This window comes from Lynx rufus, unplaced genomic scaffold (assembly GCF_022079265.1).
Source record: "Lynx rufus isolate CCGP_SWC_20201006 ecotype Redwood Valley unplaced genomic scaffold, mLynRuf1.p SCAF_2, whole genome shotgun sequence".
NCBI classification, from domain to species: domain Eukaryota; kingdom Metazoa; phylum Chordata; class Mammalia; order Carnivora; family Felidae; genus Lynx; species Lynx rufus.
The window spans coordinates 27,986,562-28,009,000 of record NW_025814834.1 but is presented as its reverse complement, the minus strand read 5'-3'; the positions used below and the strand labels follow the sequence as shown (position 1 = coordinate 28,009,000).

Genomic DNA, 22,439 nt, shown 5'->3' with positions numbered 1-22,439 from the left:
ATGTTGCATATATGCCTGTTACAAAAAAGAAGTAAGACTGCATAAAAGTATAAAAAAAAAATCAAACCATCTTAGACATAAAAACTGTTAAGATTTTGATGTACATCCCTTTAGGTCTTTTTTGTTTTGCAGAATTGTATAGGATTCTTAATTAGGTTAAATACAGTTAAAGTTTTGTGTGTGTGATTTTTCTTTTGATAAGAGATTAGAAGATTTAAGTCCAACTTTTCTGAAGTGTTTAACATCCGTGTTTTTATCAGAGTTTCACAGGTATATCTCGCTGTTGATGAAAGACTTGCATCTTTGAAAACCGATACGTTTAGCAAGACAAGAGAGGAAAAAATGGAAGATATCTTTGCACAAAAAGAGGTAATTCGTTTCTCTGACAGAAACTCAAAGGTTAACTGTTAACTGTTAGTCAGAAGTTTCTTTTGGGGGTGTGTGTCCTCACCTGCCCGAATTGTTTCTGTTCCGTGTAGATGGAGGAAGGCGAGTTCAAGAACTGGGTGGAGAAGATGCAAGCCAGGCTCATGTCCTCCTCCGCGGACGCCCCACAGCAGCTGCAGTCTATCTTCGAGTCCCTCATTGCCAAGAAGCAGAGTCTGTGTGAAGTGCTTCAGGCTTGGAACAACAGGTATGCTTTGCGCGCCTGGGGCTTCTTTAATGTTTGTGCAAAATTTGCTCTGCCGTGACGTTTTTAATGTAAGGGCCTTTTGGATAATGGATGTTACATTTTGCTCTCAAGTTGTAGAAGTTTTTGTTTTTCTGTCACCACCCCCCCTTCACTATTTAAAATATATATGCTAGTCATGGGACGCCTGGGTGGCTCAGTTGGTAAAGTGTCCGACTTTGGCTTAGGTCATGATCTCGTGGTTCGTGAGCTCAGGCCCCGCGTCAGGTCAGGCTCTGTGCTGACAACCCAGAGCCTGGAGCCTGCTTCGGATTCTGTGTCTCCCTCTCTCTCTGCCCTCCCCACCCCCTCACGCTCTCCATCTCTCAAATATGAATAAATGTTAAAAAAATTTTTAAAAATATATATGCTTATCTTTAGGTAGTTTGTAAAGATAAAGAAACAAAGATGAGAGCAGCTTTCAGTGCTGTTTCAGATACTGAGGAGTGTGTGTGCTTATTGCATGTGATGTAACTGAATTAGTATTCCATGGAGTGATTATTGGTTTTTAGGCCAGGACTTTCAAGTATGTTATTATTATTTTTTTTTAATTATTATTTTTTTTAACGTTTATTTATTTTTGAGACAGAGAGAGACAGAGCATGAACGGGGGAGGGTCAGAGAGAGGAAGACGCAGAATCCGAAACAGGCTCCAGGCTCCGAGCTGTCAGCACAGAGCCCGACGCGGGGCTCGAACTCACGGACCGTGAGATCATGACCTGAGCCGAAGTCGGCCGCTTAACCGACTGAGCCACCCAGGCGCCCCAAGTTATTATTATTATTATTTTTTTTAATGTTTGTTTATTTATTTTTGAGAGAGAGAGAGAGAGAGAGCACAAGGAGGGGAGAGGCAGAGAGAGAGGGAGAGAGAATCCGAAGCAGGCTCCAGGCTCTAGGCTGTCAGTACGGAGCCCGACGTGGGTCTCAAACCCACAGACTGTGAGATCATGACCTGAGCCGGTCGGACGCTTAACCGACTGAGCCACCCAGGTGCCCCTCAAGTATGTTATTATTTATACCTTTATTTAAATGTTTATTTGGGGAGATATTTCCCTTTAACGCTTATTTAAAAGTCGAGTTGGATTATTATAGCATTTATTTATTGAGCACTTGCATTATGCTAAGCAATAAGTAAGGCACTAGGTGGACGTTTAATCTTTTTTTGGTCTTATGAATCCTACAGTGTGTATATACTGTTTCCATTTTACAGAGGGGGAAACAGTATCTCTAAGAGACCAAGGCATTTACCCAAGTTGTGCAGTTACTAATTAACAGACCTGGTTCGGAGCTCAGGTCTGTTGGTCACTCAAGCTAGTGTGTTTTGGTTACATTATGTTGTTTCTTATAATAACTTGTTGTTCTTTTATAACTATAGTCCTATCACTAACAGCTCTTGATTAGTTGATTAGAAAAAAACCAGAAACTTAGTTATACATAATTTTCATATCTATTGCAGTCAAAGTAGGAAATCTAATTGTTTTGGTTTCACAAAATTTGTAAATGTTATTCAGGATATTAGAAACAAACTATTCTCTTCCCCCCAACCCCTTTAATTATAGATTGCAGGACCTTTTCCAGCAGGAAAAGGGTAGAAAGCGACCTTCAGTTCCTCCAAGTCCTGGAAGACTGAGACAGGGGGAAGAAAGCAAGGTAATGAAATGTAGTCTTTGGTCTTCCATTGATATAAATATTATAGTTAATTTCATTTAAGACGCTCACAAGTAGTAATTTAATACGTAGATTTAATAATACTAAGTAGTTTTTCATTTTACAGTTGTGAGGTTTCCAAGAGACATGACCTGGATGAATTTTTTATCTTGCTTGAAATAAAATTGTTATAATTCGTTCATTTCAAACATTTGTCAAAAGCTACTGTCTATGGGCTTCACTGGAGAGAGCATCATGGTTGCAGTAGGTCTCTAAAGGAGAGATTTTGGACGTCCTGAGTGTATAATAGAGTCCTAATTTATTTTAATATGTAGTTTTGTGTGTTCTTTATTTCTGTGCTTAAGTGGGAAGTTTTTCTTGAGGGTTAGTTTTGCACATTGATTTCATTGGCTTTTCCTAACTGTATTAGTTTTCTCTTGTTACATAACAAATGACCACAAACTTTGTGGCCTAAAACACAAATTTATCTTTATGGAGGTCAGGAGTCTGGCACGGTGTGGCTGGGATCTCTGCTCAGTCTCACATAGCTCCAGACAAGATTTGGTTCAGGGCTGTTATCTGAGGCTCAGGGTCATCTTCCAGGGTCATCCAGGCTGTTGGTAATATTTAGTTCCTAGTTGTTTTAGGACTAAGGTCTCACTTTTGCTGCTGGCAGTTGACCAGAGCCCATTCTCAACTCCTACAGGCTGCTTGCTTTCCTTGCCGTGAGCCCCTTTTCATCTTCACACCTTCAACAATGCATGGAATCCTCATGCTTCAGATTCCTTAGTTCCTCTTCTCTGACCTTTAGACACAGATTTGAAAGGACTTGTGTGATCAGATCACTGCCTGGATAATCTCTCCCCATTTGAAGGTTAACCGATTTGGGACCTTGAATACATGTGCAAAATCCCTTCACAGCAGTATTTAGATTAGTGTGTGAATAACAGTGGATGGGGGATGTGTATGGGGGGGGGGCAGGATTCTCCGGGGCCATCTTAGAATTCTGCCTATCATACTAAGTAACCATATTTTCAGATAAGTTACTAATGTTAGTATAGTATAAGGACTTAATAATACGATGAGGGACTTTGAATTTTTTTTTTTGTACAAGTGTATAATAATATCTGTAGAGAAGTATTTTCATGGAATGATAAATTCAAGTGCCTTAGATCTTTGTGTTGTTTAGAAATACATAAATGAATTCTTCCTTTTTGTCTCATAGCTGTGTAGGAATTACTTTCCCTTAAAGTTTAGGTGAGAGTAAGAGTGAGGGTTACTGAAGATGGTTTGTGTATTAGTATTTGCGAAGTAATCTGGGGCTATTAATGGCTAACACAGACTGTTAATGGCCTTCCCATTTGCCCACAGAAGAAACTGCAAAGCTAGTTGTGTAAGACCTTTGATTATAATACGTACATGCAGAATTAAAAATACAAAATCATTTAGTAGATGATCATCTTTTTGAAGACTTGAAAGTTGATTTGAAAGTCTGTAGCACTGCCTGTATTTTCACTTGATAACTAGTTTTTGAATACTTTAGGCACTATTCTAGGTTCCAGACGTATAGCTATGAACAAAGGCCATAGTTACTATCCTTGTGGAACATTTATCTGATTAGGAGGAGACTGATAATAAACCAGTGGACAATAAGCTTTTTAAAAAAATGGGAAAAAGGCTATGAAGAAAAAAATAAGGGAGATGGAGAGTATTGCTAAGGGAGTGGGTGGTGGTGGGTTATTTTATATAGGGTAGCCGGGGGTCTCTCTGGAATGGTGAGCAAATCTAAGAATGTTCTAAATAGCCATCTAAGAAATGACTTTGTAAACAAATTGTACACAGGATTTATAGTGATTCTAAATATATTTCACCTATGTGTAATGGGACTTGAGTAAGTCCAGTGGAAAATAAAAAATTACTAAATTTAATGGGTAATCCTAAGTAGTTCTTAGATGCTTTAATGCTAGGAAGTGAGCCACTGTTTAGAGCACTGTTCACAGAGTGTAGCTAAAGGACTCCTGAGGGTTTAAGTTCCTTCCACGGTCTCTGCAAGATTTCCCTTTTTCAATTACGTATCTGTGTGAGGCTAGATTTTCTTTATATTGTTCAGTCATGATAATATAGCTCAATAGATGAAGTGCAGAAGCCAGAGATAATATCTAGCTGTCTGCTAGACATTAAAGTATTTGTAAAAGTGTCAAACAATGCCACTTTTACCAATTTTTTGATAGGTATTTTTTAATTAAATGTTTACATTAACATGTAAGGGTTTATTATTTTTAAAATGAACTAATAAATGTATATTCTAAAACTTTCTCCGTTTTAATTTTTTAAAAAAAGTTTTTATTTATTTCGAGAGAGAGGGAGAGAGAGAGAGAGAGCAAGGGAGGGTCAGAGAGAGAGAGAGAGGGAAAGAGAGAATTCCAAGTAGATTCCACACTGTCAGCAAAGAGCCCGATTCAGGGCTCAAACTCACAAACCGTGAGATCATGACCTGAGCTGAAAGCAGGAGTCAGATCCTTAATCGAATGAGCCACCCAGGTGTCCCAGTTTTCATTTCTAATAAGGTAAAAATCAAAAGCTATAGCTCACATAAACAAAAGCTGAGTATCTTAATTCTTAAGAGGTTTAAGATAAGGGGCGCTTGGTGGCTCAGTTGGTTAAGCATCTGACCCTCGTAAGTAAGTATCTGATTCTTGGTTTTGGCTCAGGTCACAATCTCATGGTTCGTGGGTTTGAGCCCTGCATCAGGCTCTGTGCTGGTGGTATGGAGCATGGTTGGGATTCTCTGCCTCTTTCTCTGCCCCCTCCCCTTGTGCTCTTTCTCTTTCTCTCTCAAAATAAATAAATTAATTAAAAAAAAAAGAAATTAGACAAAAAAAGAGGCTTAAGGTTAGAAAATTTTAAAAATGTGATTTTAATGTTTCCGTAAGAGTAAGGTATTTACTTCTCTGCAGATAAGTGCAATGGATGCGGCTCCACGAAATATTTCTCCAGGACTTCAAAATGGAGAAAAAGGTGGGTCCTTGACTCTGTAATCACTTGCCACTGGATTTAAAGAGATTCCTTAGTCTAGACGTTGTTTCCATGGCTAATTTTGAGAAGATTTTCTGATGCAGTTGTTACAGACTTTTTTCTCCCTTCCTGTATTATAGCACTGTCAGTGTATCTTAGAGTATATTGCAAGAAGATCAATGAGGAGGTAGAAATAACACGATCTGTTGGGGGAAGAGCAAAGAAAAGAAGGAAATTGAATTTTTGTTTTGCTTGTTCCCAAGTCAGCAGGTTTCACTGCAAAAATATTAGAAAGTTTAATTTCTGTTTTCATGTCACTAAAATCTTTTTCTAGACCTAAGCTGTCTTTCACAGTATTTCATTGAATAACTTGGTGCCATCCTAGAAAATTTGTAGGGACATTTACTTGGATCGTCTTTGTGGAATGTGGGCTCAACTCATAATTCTTGATATTTTTCTATTATGATTCAGTAAACTTTCCCCCTGAGAATGAGCACGTGATTTTTTTCTTCCAATGGTGTCTTGATTTTATTCCCTATTAAATTGAATGAACTGAGATTTAGGTAACCAGTTATGGTCTAGTCGTAAAGAATATTAGATAGGAATCAGACTTGGGTGGCCAGCCACAGTGCTGTCACTAAGAGCTGACTGAGGTCAAGTCATGTAACCTGTTTGGATATTTGTATCTATGTCTATTAAAAAAAAATTTTTTTTAAAGTTTATTTATTTATTTTGAGAGAGAGAGAGCATGAGCAGAGGAGGGGCAGAGAAAGGGAGAGAGAATCCCAAGCAGGTTCTGCACTGTCAGCGCAGAGCCTGATGCAGGGCTTGAACCCACAGACCCACGGGATCATGACCTGAGCCAAAACCAAGAGTTGGAGGTTTAACCGACTGAGCCACCCAGGCGCCCCTGTATCTATTTCTAAAATGTGTGCTAAAACGGCCTAAGTCATTTTTAGGAAGCTAAAATTCTTTGGTTTAGGAGGCAGAAATATGAGTTGGCATTTAAAAAACATTCCTATTAGGTAGACATGGGCTCAGCATTTTTGAATGACTCACTGAAGTCTGTTTTTCTTTAGAGGACCGCTTCCTGACCACCTTGTCCAGCCAGAGCCCCGCCAGCTCGGCGCATCTGCAGCTGCCTACCCCCCCGGAAGCCCTGCCCGAGCAGCTGGCGGGAGCGCCCCCTGAGCTCGATACAGCCAGCAGTTCCGAAGGTACAGTTGAAGTCATTTTTACTGTACTTCATCCGAAAGAGAACACTGTGAATGCCTTGATACGACGCTTTCTTATCTCTTAGAGTTTGTACATTTTATCTTTCCTGGAAGTGCTATTTTAGTTCCAGCTTTTTACCGTATCACTTCTTCAGTTGGCGCTCCTTGACATAGGAATATCTAAGGAACAGAATGTTACTCTGCTTCATCTGTTTTCTGGGAATATTACTTTCTTGAGTCCCACAAAGCGCATGGTTTTTTGCCTTGTAAGAAAATAAGAGAAATTGCAGCCATTTCTCCCACAACAACTGTTTATTTCACTAATGGCAAATTTATGCCTCGTTTCTCTCTTTCCTTGCTTTCTGTTCAAAGCAGTAACTACTTAAGTAGTGTAAACTTTAAAAATAACTTTTAGTTTTTAATTTTTTTAAAAGTTCACTTATTTTCAGAGAGAGAGAACAAGTGTGCGACTGGGGGAGGAGCAGAGAGAGAGAGAGAGAGAGAGAGAGAGAGAGAGAGAAGAGAAGCCCAAGCAGGCTGCATGCTGTGAGCGCAGAGCCCAATTCAGTCCTCTTGGCCTGTGAACTTGAGATCATGACTTGAGCTGAAATCAGGAGTAGGACGCTTAACTGACTGAACCACCCAGGTGCCCCCAAAATAACTTTTAAACTGCAGTTAAACTCCGATGTCACAGCCACAGTGCATATAACTGAGTTGAAGTGATAATAAGAAGAGCTGTGGCTGCATTCACGAATGCTCAGGCAGTAATTTCATCATGGCTGCTGCCCGGCCCCTGCAATGATAAAGCATCGATTATGGGATGGTTCCAATTTCAGAGAGGGTGAAATGTAAAACAGTGTGATCTTTGGAGTCAGTGCTATGTATGCTTCACTATTGTTTCCTCTTTCATCCCCAAAGAGTTCTTATTCCTAGATCAGAAATTTTGTACCATAATTGGTAATTATGGTGTGAATACATGTCTGTATTCCAAAACTGGCAAGAAATAATGTTGATACTTTATACTGTTTTTTACTTGTTCTGAATATTAACTTATAAGTAGAATATTTTTTATCCTAGATGTGTTTGATGGACATTTGCTGGGATCCACAGACAGCCAGGTGAAGGAAAAATCAACCATGAAAGCCATCTTTGCAAATTTGCTTCCAGGAAATAGCTACAACCCTATTCCATTTCCGTTGTAAGTACTGTAAAAGTCAGTGGCTGTTGTTGGGTTGTTTTGTTTTCACTTACTTTTAAACACCTCGTTCCAAATATTTATTCTTTACGTATTTAAATATATTTATTTAACATTATGCATACTTCTCAAATTATATTTCCATCATAGTAAAAGAAGTGTCTTTTGGTATAATGTAATTTATAGAATTATTATATAGCAACCATAGTAGATGAATGGGTGAGAAAAACATTAATGTTGCTTAATGCTTAAGATTACTAGTTCTGAAAATAATTGTTTATACCTATATATAAATATTATATCTATCTATATCTATCTATCTGTCTATATTAAAGACATACTGCTACATCTATTGATCCCATGGTCATAAAAACATACTGCTGGTTGTGTATGAAGATGACAGTACTGACTTATAACTTTCTGGGATATGGTACTTTTCGGTCAATGAATTACAATGACCTGTACAAGTTTTCATGTGATCTTGTTTGTACTGGGCTCACTGAGTAGGAAAGAAAACAGGTTGGCTGTGAGTTTTTTCTCCACTGGTTGATCTGTGTAGCCATCAGATGCTGCTCCTGTAGGCTGCTGCAAGTGCATCCAAAAGGTGGACATTTGTTCATAAGACCTTTGTTCTTAACTTTGTATTAATTTATTAGTATTTAAATGTACTGAGTGCCAGTTCTCGTGCCCCAGGATGTAGAACAAGATTAATAAGGAAAACCACTGCTCTTGGGAGCTCACCGTCTCAGGGAGGAGACAAGTAGAGATTTACACTACAGTCTGTGAAAGTCCCTGTTTTCTCTGCTTCAGACTTGACTTAGTTTCTTGACTAGGTTGTTGTTCCTCCTATTGTATGACCTTTGCCCATGCCCTCACTTTCTTCTTTTGTCATTACTCTGAATTCTTTTTCAGGGAAACTTTAGACTGTCCCCACTAGCTCCCTGCCTCAGCCAGATTAGGTCTCCTTGTTACATGCTCTCATGATTCCCTCGTGGCGCTTACCACAGATAGTGATTGTATTTATTTGCAGGATTATTTGATGCTTTCACATCTTGTTCATGTTAGGTGCTTAGTAATGGTTTTTCTTTTCTTTTCTTTTTAATTTTTTTTTTTTAACATTTATTTATCTTTTTGAGAGACAGAGACAGAACGTGAGTGGGAGAGAGGCAGAGAGAGAGAGGGAGACACAGAATCTGAAACAGGCTCCAGGCTCCGAGCTGTCAGCACAGAGTCTGACACGGGGCTTGAACTCACAAACCGCGAGATCATGACCTGAGCTGAAGTCAGAGGCTTAACCGACGGAGCCACCCAGGCGCCCCAGTAATAGTTTTTCTTAATATTGTGTTTCTGGCACAGCAAATAGCTGTTAACACGAATGAATGAATGCCTCCCTAGGAACTTTAGGGTGGAGGTCAGGGGATCAAGATTTGGGTTAAAATGGAGTCACACCATTGAGTTTCCATATGATAAATAGGAGAATGGCTGTGTTATATTATTTCTTGTTGGACTACTACTAGACGTGGAGCTGTGTTCATCTCAAAAAGTATTTATAATGGATAGCAGAAGTGTGAAAGATTTTGTTCTACTATAAGCCTGAACAAAAAGTCTTGTAGCAACTGTGTTATATTATTTCCTCTTGGAAACGTGGAAAGCGTTGTATAGAGTAACTATTCCGGAACCCTCCGATTTGAAAACCGATCTGACAATTTCCAATTACCTTTAAAAACTTTCTGTTGATAACATTTTCCTTGGCTGTTTGGTTAAATTCTACATACATTTTGGCTTATTTAGTTATATTCTTGTAATTATGCAGTATTTACCTAACTTAAAATTGTCATGAGATTTACTTATAATGTGTTAGTGGTTTGTGTAGATGATTTTCTGCTAATTTTGTTCTTCTTTATTTGAAAATTTTGAACAGTGATCCAGATAAACACTACTTAATGTATGAACACGAACGGGTACCCATTGCTGTTTGTGAGAAGGAGCCCAGCTCCATCATTGCTTTTGCTCTCAGGTATTATTCATGGGACTTTTCACCTGTGATTAGATCTTTATATTTTATGTATATTTACTAACCATCTTATTGTTGAGATCTTTTATAGAGAGTGGGGAAGAATGGTTAAATATAAACCAAAATACATATTCTTAGGACACAATAGCTTGTTCTCTTTGTGTATGAAAGTGTATTTTGTACCCAGATAATAACCAGATGATTCTTAAGCAAGCTTCTACTTAGTAAATTGACTAGGCAAGTTATTTACTCACCTTTATATCCTCTAAACATTCTCTGTTCTACTGTGTATCCCTTCCTTACATTTACTTACTGATATACTAGAATGTCTTATGTCGTCTGAGTTCCTTTTTGTGCTCTTCATTTCCTTCTTGCTTCCCACACGTAGCAGGTAGTTTCCTTACTAGAGTAATGCCGTTCCTATGCCTTAACCCACTTACATGCCCACAGTTATCATGTGTTTTAAACAAGCATTCCTCTATAAAAGTATTTATATCTTCTGTCTAAAAAGACAGCACTTTTAATTTAATTTAATTTAATTTAATTTAATTTATTTATTTATAATGTTTTTAATGTTTACTTATCTCTGAGAGAGAGAGAGAGAGGGAGAGATGGAGCACAAGGTGGGGAGGGGCAGAGAGAGAGAGAGAGAGAGAGAATTCAAAACAGGCTCTAGGCTCTGGGCTGTCAGCACAGAGCTGGGAGATCATGACCTGAGCCGAAGTCAGACACTTAACCCGCTGAGCCACCCAGGTGCCCCTAAAAAGACAGCACAGACAATATCTTGGTAGTGACAGAACTTAGTTTAAGTATAATCTAAGATGTGTAATTAAAATTTTTTTTCTGTTGGAAGACATTGAAATTTAAAATTTTCTTTTTATGCATTATTTACAAGAAGACTGCTTATTCAACAAATACTTAAATGTCTATAAGATGTGGTATACTAGGTATTGGATATGTAGAAGTAAACAAGGTAGATTTATATGCCTTAGCATTTATTAGAGTTCACACGTTTGGGTAATGAGGAATTTCTTTCCTTTAGGAGATTCCATATGACAATTTTTTTTTTGTTGTTTTTGCCTTTTGGCCTTTATGAAGTTAGTATTTGCTTCTTACTTTATTGCTTAGTCTTGCTACATTAATAGATAGGTAAGAAAGCCAACTAAATAAAAAATTCCTATTGTACTGTTAGGAATGGAGTATATTAGTAGAAGTCACTTTCTTCTAATGTCTTGGAAAAATAATACATGCTTATCTTGTTCCCTGACATCTGTCTAAATCAGGGCTCCCAGACTGCTAGTCTAAGAGTTGAATTTTTTTTCTTAAAGTTTAGTACCTCTAAGTAGAAAAACATTCTCACGTCCCTTTTCACAGTTACACTAAAGTCTGAAGTTTTATACTTTAAATTACCTGTTGTATTCCTGAAGATATTTGGTCTAAATATTAATACGAAGGCTTTCACAATCACCGTTTAGGATATTGATACTGGTTGGTGTGTTGGTTTGTATTTTGCAGTATTATCTGTGAAGATGACCTTCTTCATGAAGCTTCTACTTGATAACTTTTGTTAGTTGACTCAAACGTGTTTAGTTACGGGTACACAAAACGATTGTATTTCTGTAATGCAGAGCTTATTCTAAAGTATATGATTTATTTTGAAGAGAAGTTTAATGTTTAACATGTTGCAACCTATTTCTATCCTAAGTTGTAAAGAATACCGAAATGCCTTAGAGGAATTATCCAAAGCGACTCAGCGGAACAGTGCCGAAGAAGGGCTTCCAACAAATAGGTAATCTGTGATTGAGTAGAATTTATTTAATTTGGCTATATGTCATCATTTTTTTAGTTTTTTATTTTTATTTTTATTAAGTTTATTTTGAGAGACAGAATGCGAGTGGGGAAGGGGCAGAGAGAGAGGAAGACACAGAATCAGAGGCAGGCTTTAGGCTCTGAGGTGTCAGCACAGAGCCCGACATGGGGCTTGAACTCAAGAAGTGTGAGATCGTGACCTGAGCTGAAATCAGAGGCTTAACCCACCGAGGTGCTCAGGCGTCCCTATGTCATCATTTTTTAAATGCTCATACTTCAATTTTATTGTAATATATTATCAGCATGAAAGTTTCTAGGATACCGACAGTGGCACTCAAACTTTAGCCAACAATTGACAGAACAAAATTCAAGTATAGCAAAAGGCCTTCAACGATGCTTTTGGATAGTAGTTTTCTGATCATGGCCATAGAAGTTCAGTGTATATTGCAGATTTAAACTTTCAGCATTTTAAATTCTCCTTATTGTTTTTATGTAAATAATACTAACGTGTGAAATTAGTAACCCACTGCTTTACTTTGTAATTTAAACTACTTGTGAATTTTCCATAATAATTAAACGTTCTAATAGTTTAAAAACAAAACCACCCCCCCCCGAAACTGGTTCTTTTAGTATGTTCGGTATTTTACACATGTAGACAGAAATTGTCGTAGGCTCATTATTTTCTTATTGAAATAGGTTTTTGACTTTCACTAATGTGACACAATTTGATCTGATTTATTAATGTGGTAACTAGACTGAGAAATACGAAATTGGTATTTTCTGTAATTGTTTGACTTACAGGTGCTAATATAGCTCTAATGGACTTGGGGAAAGTATTATAAAAGGCTCTGCTGTCATATATTTTCCGTATACTTTCATAGTTACAACATTTTGCTTCAGAGGAAGATCTTTCTTCAGTGTTATAACCTGTGTTTGTATGACTTATGAATTGAATTTTGGATACTGTGGGTGGGGTTAGGTGGGGAGTCAATTAATGTAGGAACCATTTTCTGTGTGAATATTATGGATCTAACTTTTCCTTTTTTTTTTTTTTTTTTCAGTACTTTGGACAGCCGACCAAAGAGCAGCAGCCCTATTAGATTACCCGAGGTCAGCGGAGGACAGACAAACCGCACAGCAGAAGCAGAACCACAGCCAAGTAAGATTATACATAGAGGAGTAGTTATTATTAGTTTTATTTATAATTATGGTTTGAAGAAGAAAACATTAAATAAGAAATAGCATCTGGCAAGAATTTATTACTTCTGGTCTTTACAGTATTATATGCGTTAATAAATTTTTGTATGCTCTCTTTTATACATACTTTGATTTCGTTTGATCTTTACCTGACTATTGGATTTGAAACTTCTAGAAACTCATAGGTCTCTGCAAGAAGAAGCAGAATCTGCCTTAGAGTTTTCGGTTTGAAGTATACAAGCTAAGAGTGGCTTTAAAAAACTTAAACTTTTGTGTTTTGAAACTTAAAAAAGTTTTTACAGTATTGTTAGCATTGTGAAAAGAACTTTTCATGTGTCATGTCCTTTAATCCCCATAATAACTACTAAGAGTTACTGTATATATCCTCAGTTTTTATAAAATTAAACTTAAGTACCTTGCTCAAGATTACAGAAGTAGCTGGAAGGTGGGATTTGAGCATGGATCTCTTTGGCTTTGTCAGGAATCTATTCACTACAAATAGCAGAAGACTCAAGTGACTACTGGGGCTTAACCAAATAACAGTTTATTTTTCTAAAAAAGCAACATCCGGAGGCAGGCAGTTGCTGGCATTGGTTCAGTTAGTCAGCATTATCATGACAGTAGAGAGGGTAGTTTCTTTATGATTCTCTTAAATTTTCCTCATGATCAGAATGTTCCAGTTCATGTCTCCATTTGAGGCAGAGAGAAGGGAAGTAGGTATAAGCTGCAGCTGTTTCCTGTGATGAGGAATGCAGAGGCTTCCCCTGCAGTCTCATTGGCTAGTGAGGAGTCTTGTGACCACCCCTTCCTGGAAGGAACAACAGCGCTGTCCTGGTTGCTTATACAAATCGTGATTCGTTTTCTGGGGTTCTCCACATTGCCACCCCAACCAGAATTGCAATTCTTTCAGCAAGGAACAAGGTGGGCTTGGATATTAAGGAGGCCATAATGGGGTCTGCCACCCTAAACTAATAAGCACTTTATGAATGACATTTTATGTGGATTTTATAGATGGTAAATTGAACAAGATTAGAATCATATATGCTAAGCTCAGAGATGATACGTAGATGATATATATGTATATACCAAATTCAAAACTAGGAATAAAATTACAGAGTGAGCTAGGGCGCCTGGGTGGCTCAGTCGGTTGAGCGTCCAACTCTTGATTTTGGCTCAGATCATGATCTTATGGTTGGTGGGATTGAGCCCCTGCCCTCCCTCCTCCCCCCCCCCCCCCCCCCCCCGCCTCCGGGATCTGTACTGACAGTGCAGAGCCTGCGTGGGATTCTCTATTTCTATTTCTCCTTCTCTGTCTCTTCCTCTCCCCCCACCCCAAGTAAATACATTAAAAAAAGGTATGTAAGCTTTGGCCATCTTATACTAATTTCTGAAAAATGCTGAAAAAATCTTATATTTTGCTGTGTTAAAATATAGGAACACAAATGGTACAGAGATATTACCTTTAACTCTGAATTCTGTTTTTCTGTAGAATTTCTCATTTTGATATATAGCTACCTGAACATTGCTCTTCTTTTATGTTTCTGATAATAAAAGTGCTTGACTAACCACCTCCCCACCAAACCCATAAAACATATAGAATAATGTTATTACCTTCGTGTAATGGGTTCTTGCTAAGAAAGGAATGAGTTGAAAATCGTTTTTTTCTTTTCACCTGTAGTGACCTGTACTTAATATGTTACCTTTTATTTTTAGCCAAAAAGACTTCTGGAATGCTGTCCTTCTTCCGAGGGACAGCAGGGAAAAGCCCTGATCTCTCTTCCCAGAAAAGAGAGACCTTACGTGGAGCAGACAGTGCTTACTACCAGGTTGGGCAGACGGGCAAGGAGGGGACGGAGAATCAAGGTGCTGAGTCTCAAGGTGTGTTAAAGGAAACCAAATGAGCTTATTTTAGCTGCTTGTGTTCTTTCTAGCCTTAAGTAGTTAATTCTTACTGCTGAAACTCAGACATTCGCTGTCTTCTCATGCCTCAGTATGGCAGAGTGGAAAAAGCATGGTGCTGATAGAGGCCAGATGTTATTGCTGTCACTTACTGTGTGGTAGAATCAGAAATCCTTAGTTTCCATACCTGTAAAGTGGCAAAAGCAATGTCTTCTGAGGCTTACTAGGACTGAGTGACATTACACACGTAAAACATGTAAGTCACAGTATATATTCAAATGTTTTCACTCCACTACCCCCTTAGACACTTCCTTTCTTTTCCAGTCTCTGTAGGGTTGAGGGCATTGATGTCTGCCTTCGTTTTGATATTTTAAAATATGTCTACTTGATTGTGTTTGGATATGAGGTTAGACCAGGCATAGGCAAATCATGCTCACCTGTTTTTGTAAGTAAAGTTGTATTGGAACATAAGCACACCCATTCATTTACTTATTGTCTGGCTGCTTTCGTGTTATATTAAAAAATTGAATAGTTTTGACTGAATAAAATACTTACCATCTGGCCCTTACAGAAATAGTTCGGTGACCCTGGGTTAGATCATGAATTAGTAGTCTACAAGATAGCATAATATATTTTCATTAGTACTTAAGCTATCTGTTTAGGATTCTGTAGGCTTCTGTTGGGCTGTAATCCTTGGAAGACATTGGTGCTTAGAAAACTAATTTTGAAATGTGAGACATAGAGGATTATTTCTTCTAACTATTAAAGTATGTTCCAAACTTGCAATAATTAGAGTAGATCTAGACACACAAATCAAATATAAAAAATTGCTCTGAGGTAGACACTAGTATATCTTATGTATTGTGTATATATCTTAGCGTATAACAAAGAAAGCATCTGGGAATGCAAGCCGGTGCAGCCACCCTGGAAAACAGTATGGAGGTTCCTCAAAAAACTAAAAATAGAACTACCCTACAACCCAGCAATTGCACTACAAGGGATACAGGTGTGCTGTTTCGAAGGGACACATGCACCCCCATGTTTATAGCAGCACTATCAACAATAGCCAAAGTATGGAAAGAGCCCAAATGCCCATCAATGGATGAATGGATAAAGAAGATGTGGGATATATATACAATGGAGTATTACTCGGCAATCAAAAAAAATGAAATCTTGCCATTTGCAGCTACGTGGATGGAACTGGAGGGTATTACGCTAAGTGAAATTAGTCCGAGAAAGACAAAAATTGTATGACTCCACTCATATGAGGACTTTAAGAGACAAACCAGATGAACATAAGGAAAGGGAAACAAAAATAATATCAAAACAGGGAGGGGGACTAAACAGAAGAGACTCATAAATATGGAGAACAAACAGAGGGTTGGTTGCTGGAGGGGTTGTGGGAGGGGGGACGGGCTAAATGGGTAAGGGGCATTAAGGAATCTACTCCTGAAATCATTGCTTCACTGTATGCTAACTAATTTGGATGTAAATTTTAAAAAATAAAAAACAAAATAAAATAAATACAAAAACACTAACTTTAAAAGATATATTCTCCCCTATGTTTATTGCAGCATTATTTACAATAGCCAAATTATGGAAGTAGCTCAGTGTTCATCAACAGATGAATGGATACAGAAGTAGCATCTATACCATTTATATATGTATATATTGCAACAACATGGATGAATGTAGAGGCTATCATCCTAAGTGAAATAAGTCAGAGAAAGTCAAGTACCATATGATTTCACTCACATGTGGAATTTAAGAAAACAAATGAAGAAAGAAAGAAAGAAAAAAGACAAACATTCTTAACTATAGAGAACAAACTGATGGTTACCAGAAGGGAGGTGGGTGTGAGGATGGGTGAAATAGGAGAGGGGGATTAAAGAGTGTATTTATCATGATGAGCACTGTGTAATGTAATTGTTGAATCACTATATTGTACAACTGAAACTAATATAACACTATATATTAACTACACTGGAATTAAAATTTAAAAAAGATTATCCATCAAAAAAAAAGTATCTCAGGCTATTAGAGAAGCATTATTCCACACACAGGGAACACAGTCATAAACTTGAGAAAGAAGTAATGGAAACTTGATGTAAGAGCGGAGTTAGTATATTACTATCAGAGGCATCAGATACAAGAAAATTATTCTTCAACCTGAATTTCTCTATTTTTCATATGAAAATTGATGTTTCCAAAGGTACCTATATTTTTGTAATAGTCTACACAAGCTTAATTGTACATATAATACTTGCTTGAGAGTGATTTGACCAGGATAACAGGGGGTTGACTTGTTAGTTTTTATTATTATGTCGGGGGTGGGGGGGGGAAACAAAATGAACTGGTAACCCATTTAAAACTTTGGCTTAACTAACGATATTAAACCTTGTAGATGAGGTAGATGGAGGAGATACACAAAAGAAACAACTCATAAATCCTCACGTGGAGCTACGTAAGTAAGAGATAAAATACTGATGGTGCAGGGACGGGGACTGTAATTGAGAAAACTGTTATTTAAGGCTTCTAGTTTTATACTAGATAAATATCCTGTTTCTTAGAATAAATATTAAGTCTGTGTCCTGACATAAGCTTTATTTAATCTAGATTTAGTTTATAAAATAAACATTATTTAGTTTATAAAGAAACTTAGTTTAAATTATAATTTAATTTATAATGATTTGATTTCTAACGTTTAAGTAATTATTATGTAGTCTAGAGCTATAGCCATGACCAGGTGTCTAGCATTTTGTGTGTGTGTGTGTGTGTGTGTGTGTGTGTGTGTGCCAAAAACGTATCATCCAGAATATGTAGTAAAATTTAAGATGTAAAAGCACAATGAGGAAAATACAGTAACCTATAAAGTTAGAAATGGGTCTTATTTCATGTTTGATTTTTCTGTAAGGTCATAAGGTGCATTTTAATTTTCCTTGAGGGTTACTTTAACAGAACTGTGATAAACAGGGATGTAGATGTGGCGTGAGAAATGCCGTCATGAAGAAAACCAAATGGTCGCATTTGTTGGTGGTGGGAGTGAGCAAGAAGGAAGAGAGATTTTTGGCTCATAAAAGCCCCTCACCCCCCTTTTATCTTTAACACTTCTGTTTATAGAATTTTCTGACGCGAATGCCAAGTTTTACTGTCGGCTCTACTATGCGGGAGAGTTTCATAAGATGCGTGAGGTGATTCTGGGGAGCAGTGAAGAAGATTTCATTCGTTCTCTTTCCCACTCGTCGCCCTGGCAGGCCCGTGGGGGCAAATCAGGAGCTGCCTTCTATGCCACGGAAGGGAAGTCTTTTTATCTTCTACTGACTGAGTAGTAGTTATCTTTTGCCCTCAGATAATTTAGGACTCACTTAAATTGAGGTTGTATGATACTGCCAGTCGTCAAGCAAGGGTTTCTTTTTTTATGGTTGAAAGGATGTAATAATTTTTAAGAGTGTACATATGTGTGGTGTGTATTTAGAGACAGACATTGATCTGATCCTTGCTAAACTCTGATCTGGTCCTGACTTCTCCAAATGTAAATAGTAACAGAGAATTTCTAGAAGAGTCAAAAGGGGTACCTCAGAGCTGGTGAGAGAAAGATAAAAATACGAATACTTAACTTGAAAATTGGAAGGCCAGGTTCTTCACCTGCAGAGGTATTATAGAAGGTGATGACCGTTTGTACTTTATGTTCCATTCTCCATACTCTGGGAGCAAAATTATTTGAGAAAATGCCGCAGGAGGAATGTTGCTTGATACAAGCCTTCATAACTGTGACTTACTGCACTGTTAAAGGAGTTTATAAAATTTTACTTAGTAGTTAGCACTCAGTAAGTAGTTTTACTTAGTATCTAGTTATGAATTTACGTGTGGTTCTTGACTACATAAATCCTCAGGAACCTGTTGAGCCCTCAATTACTTGAGAACCATATTCTATTTATTTATTTGTTTGTTTGTTTGTTTATTTTTGAGAGACTGAGAGAGAGAGACAGAGGATCCGAAGTGGGCTCTATGCTGACAGCCGAGAGCCTGCTGCGGGGCTCGAACTCCCAAACTGTGAGATCATGACCTGAGCTCACGTCAGATGCTTAACCGACTGAGCCACCCCAGGCGCCCCATTGAGAACTATATTCTGATTAAAATTTTCTCTTGACATTAGAAAATATCCCTTAAAGCTATGAAGCAAACAAATCATTTGGGATCTTTGGAATGATTTATTATAGATTACCTCAGGAAATACTGTGACTGAATAAACACATGTGACACTTCTACCTTTTAGATGATAGATTCATTTTGAAGCAGATGCCTCGTCTGGAAGTCCAGTCTTTCCTCGACTTTGCACCACACTACTTCAATTATATTACAAATGCTGTTCAACAAAAGGTAGAAATCCCAAACCTTGGTCCTTAATTAGAGTTTTCTGGGCTTTTTCACATCCTGAGAATTCATCCCAATGGCAGGCTTTTCCATGCTAAAATAGGGACAGGACATGACTAGATCTCTGTTATGTTATTAAAGTGTGAGAGAATGTAGTCATTTCAAACCCTCTTTCCTACCTTTGCCAGCCAGGAACCAAGAGATCTTGAGCAGGTTGCATTTAGTGTGTATGTGTGTGTGTGTGTGTGTGTGTGTGTAGAAACATTAAGATTGAATGCTAATGACTGCACATTAGAATTTGTAATTTTGTTAAGACAGAAACTAGAAGTGTTTGTTAAGACAGGTGTATGGATCCTTAGGTAGAGAGAGAGGCAACCAGGGGTTCAGGTTTGCTCACTTGACATTTAGCCATGATCTTCCCAGTGAGTGTATAAGGGAGTCACATAGATTGTTTTTCACGTATGGTTTATTGCATATTTTAGGGGAAATTATATGTCATAGTAAAATTTGTGATTTTGAGAAATTGTAAAGCCTTATCCTTTGGGCAAATATTAAGGATCATTAATGTTTTTATTGGCATTGCTGTTTTACTTTTCACTTGCTTCTGAGATTCAAGGGTTTAAGTTTCTTTCAAGGCCCTCTGGTCCTATTAATAGAACATTAGTTTGGATATTACATGGATAATCCAGATATGGGTATTAAATTACAAATAATCATTTTTGATAAGAGTTGACTTTCATTTTTTTTTTTTCTTGATCAGAGGCCCACTGCATTGGCCAAAATTCTTGGAGTTTACAGAATTGGTTATAAGAATTCTCAGAACAATACTGAGAAGAAGTTAGATCTCCTTGTCATGGAAAATCTATTCTATGGGAGAAAGATGGCACAGGTAAGGATATTGAACTATGCAAACCACTTAGCTACTGGAAACTTTGGCACTTCTGGTTCCGGATAATAAGGAGTTAGAGAATAACATCTTATTTAATAGTATTAAGCCTTTGTTGCTAGGCCAATTTTAACTTTGGAATTGTTGAACCCTGTAGGAAAGAATAAAGAGGAATATTGTAGATGGGTCCTAAAATTTAACCTCTCCAGTATCCTAGAAACACAGAATTACAGAATTAGAAGGCAGATCTGTTTCCATCTCTGTTTTAAAGATGAAGAAACTAAGACCCAGAAAAATTTAAGTTTTTGACAGTCACACAGATACTACCAGAATTCAGGTTGTTTTAGATTCTAGAAAAGTACCTTTCAAGAGTGTTGGTCCTTGAACTGTTTGTCCCTAGTCTGGTGAGGTAAGGAGCTTATACTAGAATATAATTCAATGCACTGCTTTCTTCATTGAGAGTGTGGTGCTGTGCTGAATGAACAGTGTGCTTAATGATGCAACTGTTTCACATTCTAGCACTAGCTCCTTATGTTGTCATGAGCCAACGACAATTGACTAGCATTAGTCTGCAGAATACACTTCGTGTTGCACTGATCTAGGACCTAAGTCCCCTGACTTTTGAGTGTGTGGCTTTTACTACCCCAAAATTTCTAGAGACCTGCTGTTGCTTCTACATTGCCGTAAGTATTGCATAGGGTTTTGGTATCAAAGCTGTAAGTTTCCTAAGACTGTTTGCATCTGTATTTTAACTGCTTTACGATTCAGTGATATACTTTTGGAGTTATTTGTTAATGTTTCTTAAAGTTGATTAAATGTGTTAGTGTATTTCTTGAAATGTTTGAGTAGTTGACTACCTAGGTATTAATTTTCAATGATGAATCATATCACCATTTATTTTATGTATTGAACAGTTATAATGCATGCATTTAATGGCTTCTATAAGTTATGATTAAGTTTTAAAATTAAATTTAACAGTGTATATAATGGTATGGGCTGTAAAGAGTCTTTCTGCATTTCCAATTTAATTACATTAATTCATTGCACAACTCATGCATAAATAACAGAGAATTTCCTTTCTGCTAGGTTTTTGATTTGAAGGGTTCACTTAGGAATAGAAATGTAAAAACTGATACTGGGAAAGAGAGCTGTGATGTAGTCCTGCTGGATGAAAATCTCTTAAAGATGGTTCGAGACAACCCCCTGTATATCCGTTCTCATTCCAAAGCCGTGCTGAGAGCCTCGATCCGTAGTGATTCCCACTTCCTTTCTAGCCACCTCATTATAGATTATTCTTTGCTGGTTGGACGAGATGATACCAGCAATGAGCTGGTAGTTGGAATTATAGGTAAGTCGGCAAGCATACCTTCTAGTTCATGATTGAAGCCAGAGTATATTTGAAGATTATACTCAGCCTGGTCTCGTAATAGCTTGTTAAATATTTTTACCAACTTACACTTGAAAATTCACAATCAATAGCTTTTAAATTCTAGTTACCTTCTATTCAGTGTCCTCATTTTCATTTTCATTATCTTTACCAAAAACAATCTGTATTGAAAAAGTTACTTGTAAATGAAGTGCTGTGAAGTTGTAATGAGGATTGAATGAATTAATATGGAGACAAACCTTGGGGACAGCACCTGGCAGTATTGTTAGCACTCAGTAAACATGGTAGAAGTAATAGTAATTCCTGTCGTTATTTTCTTACACTTACTAACGTAGCTTTACTGCCAATATTGCCTCCTGTAACAGATTATATTCGAACATTTACATGGGACAAAAAGCTTGAGATGGTTGTGAAATCAACAGGAATTTTAGGGGGACAAGGTGAGCAGAATTTTTGTTTATTCTTTAAACTGTTCTTCTGCCTTCCTTATCAGTTAACATTTAAAAAATGGATACTTTGGGGCGCCTGGGTGGCGCAGTCGGTTAAGCGTCCGACTTCAGCCAGGTCACGATCTCGCGTTCCGTGAGTTCGAGCCCCGCGTCAGGCTCTGGGCTGATGGCTCAGAGCCTGGAGCCTGTTTCCGATTCTGTGTCTCCCTCTCTCTCTGCCCCTCCCCCGTTCATGCTCTGTCTCTCTCTCTGTCCCAAAAATAAATAAACGTTGAAAAAAAAAAATTAAAAAAAAAAAAATGGATACTTTTTTGGGGCACCTGGGTGGCCTCAGTTGGTTGAGCATCTGACTCTTTTTTTTTAAAAAAACTTTTCTAACGTTTATTTATTTTTGAGAGACAGAGCACGAGCAGGGAGGGGCAGAGAGAGAGGGAAACACGGAATCGGAAGCCGGCTCCAGGCTCCAGGCTCTGAGCTGTCAGCACAGTGCCTGATGCGGGGCTCGAATTCCCGAACCATGAGATCTTGACCTGAGCCGAAGTCGGATGCTCAACTGACTGAGCCACCCAAACGCCCCAAGCATCTGACTCTTGATTTCGGCTCAGGTCGTGATCCCAGGGTTGTAGGATCAAGTCCTGTGGCAGGCTCTGTGCTGAGCATGGATGGAGCCTCCTTAAGGTTCT

The 22,439-nt window shown here is 37.8% G+C and overlaps 1 protein-coding gene across 3 annotated transcripts in view; it reads left to right on the top strand.

Moving 5' to 3' along the window:
• PIKFYVE (phosphoinositide kinase, FYVE-type zinc finger containing) overlaps positions 1-22,439 on the top strand; it is an 80,922-nt gene that overhangs the window by 55,620 nt on the left and 2,863 nt on the right. For all 3 annotated transcript variants that reach the window (XM_047082838.1, XM_047082837.1, XM_047082836.1), the window contains 16 exons: positions 261-369; positions 480-634; positions 2,230-2,320; positions 5,275-5,335; positions 6,412-6,549; positions 7,624-7,744; positions 9,663-9,758; positions 11,461-11,544; positions 12,626-12,723; positions 14,475-14,639; positions 17,065-17,124; positions 17,781-17,957; positions 18,937-19,040; positions 19,795-19,923; positions 21,007-21,268; positions 21,673-21,747. In XM_047082838.1, coding sequence (XP_046938794.1) covers positions 261-369; positions 480-634; positions 2,230-2,320; positions 5,275-5,335; positions 6,412-6,549; positions 7,624-7,744; positions 9,663-9,758; positions 11,461-11,544; positions 12,626-12,723; positions 14,475-14,639; positions 17,065-17,124; positions 17,781-17,957; positions 18,937-19,040; positions 19,795-19,923; positions 21,007-21,268; positions 21,673-21,747 — 1,925 coding nt within the window. The remainder of the gene's footprint in view (positions 1-260; positions 370-479; positions 635-2,229; positions 2,321-5,274; positions 5,336-6,411; positions 6,550-7,623; positions 7,745-9,662; positions 9,759-11,460; positions 11,545-12,625; positions 12,724-14,474; positions 14,640-17,064; positions 17,125-17,780; positions 17,958-18,936; positions 19,041-19,794; positions 19,924-21,006; positions 21,269-21,672; positions 21,748-22,439) is intronic.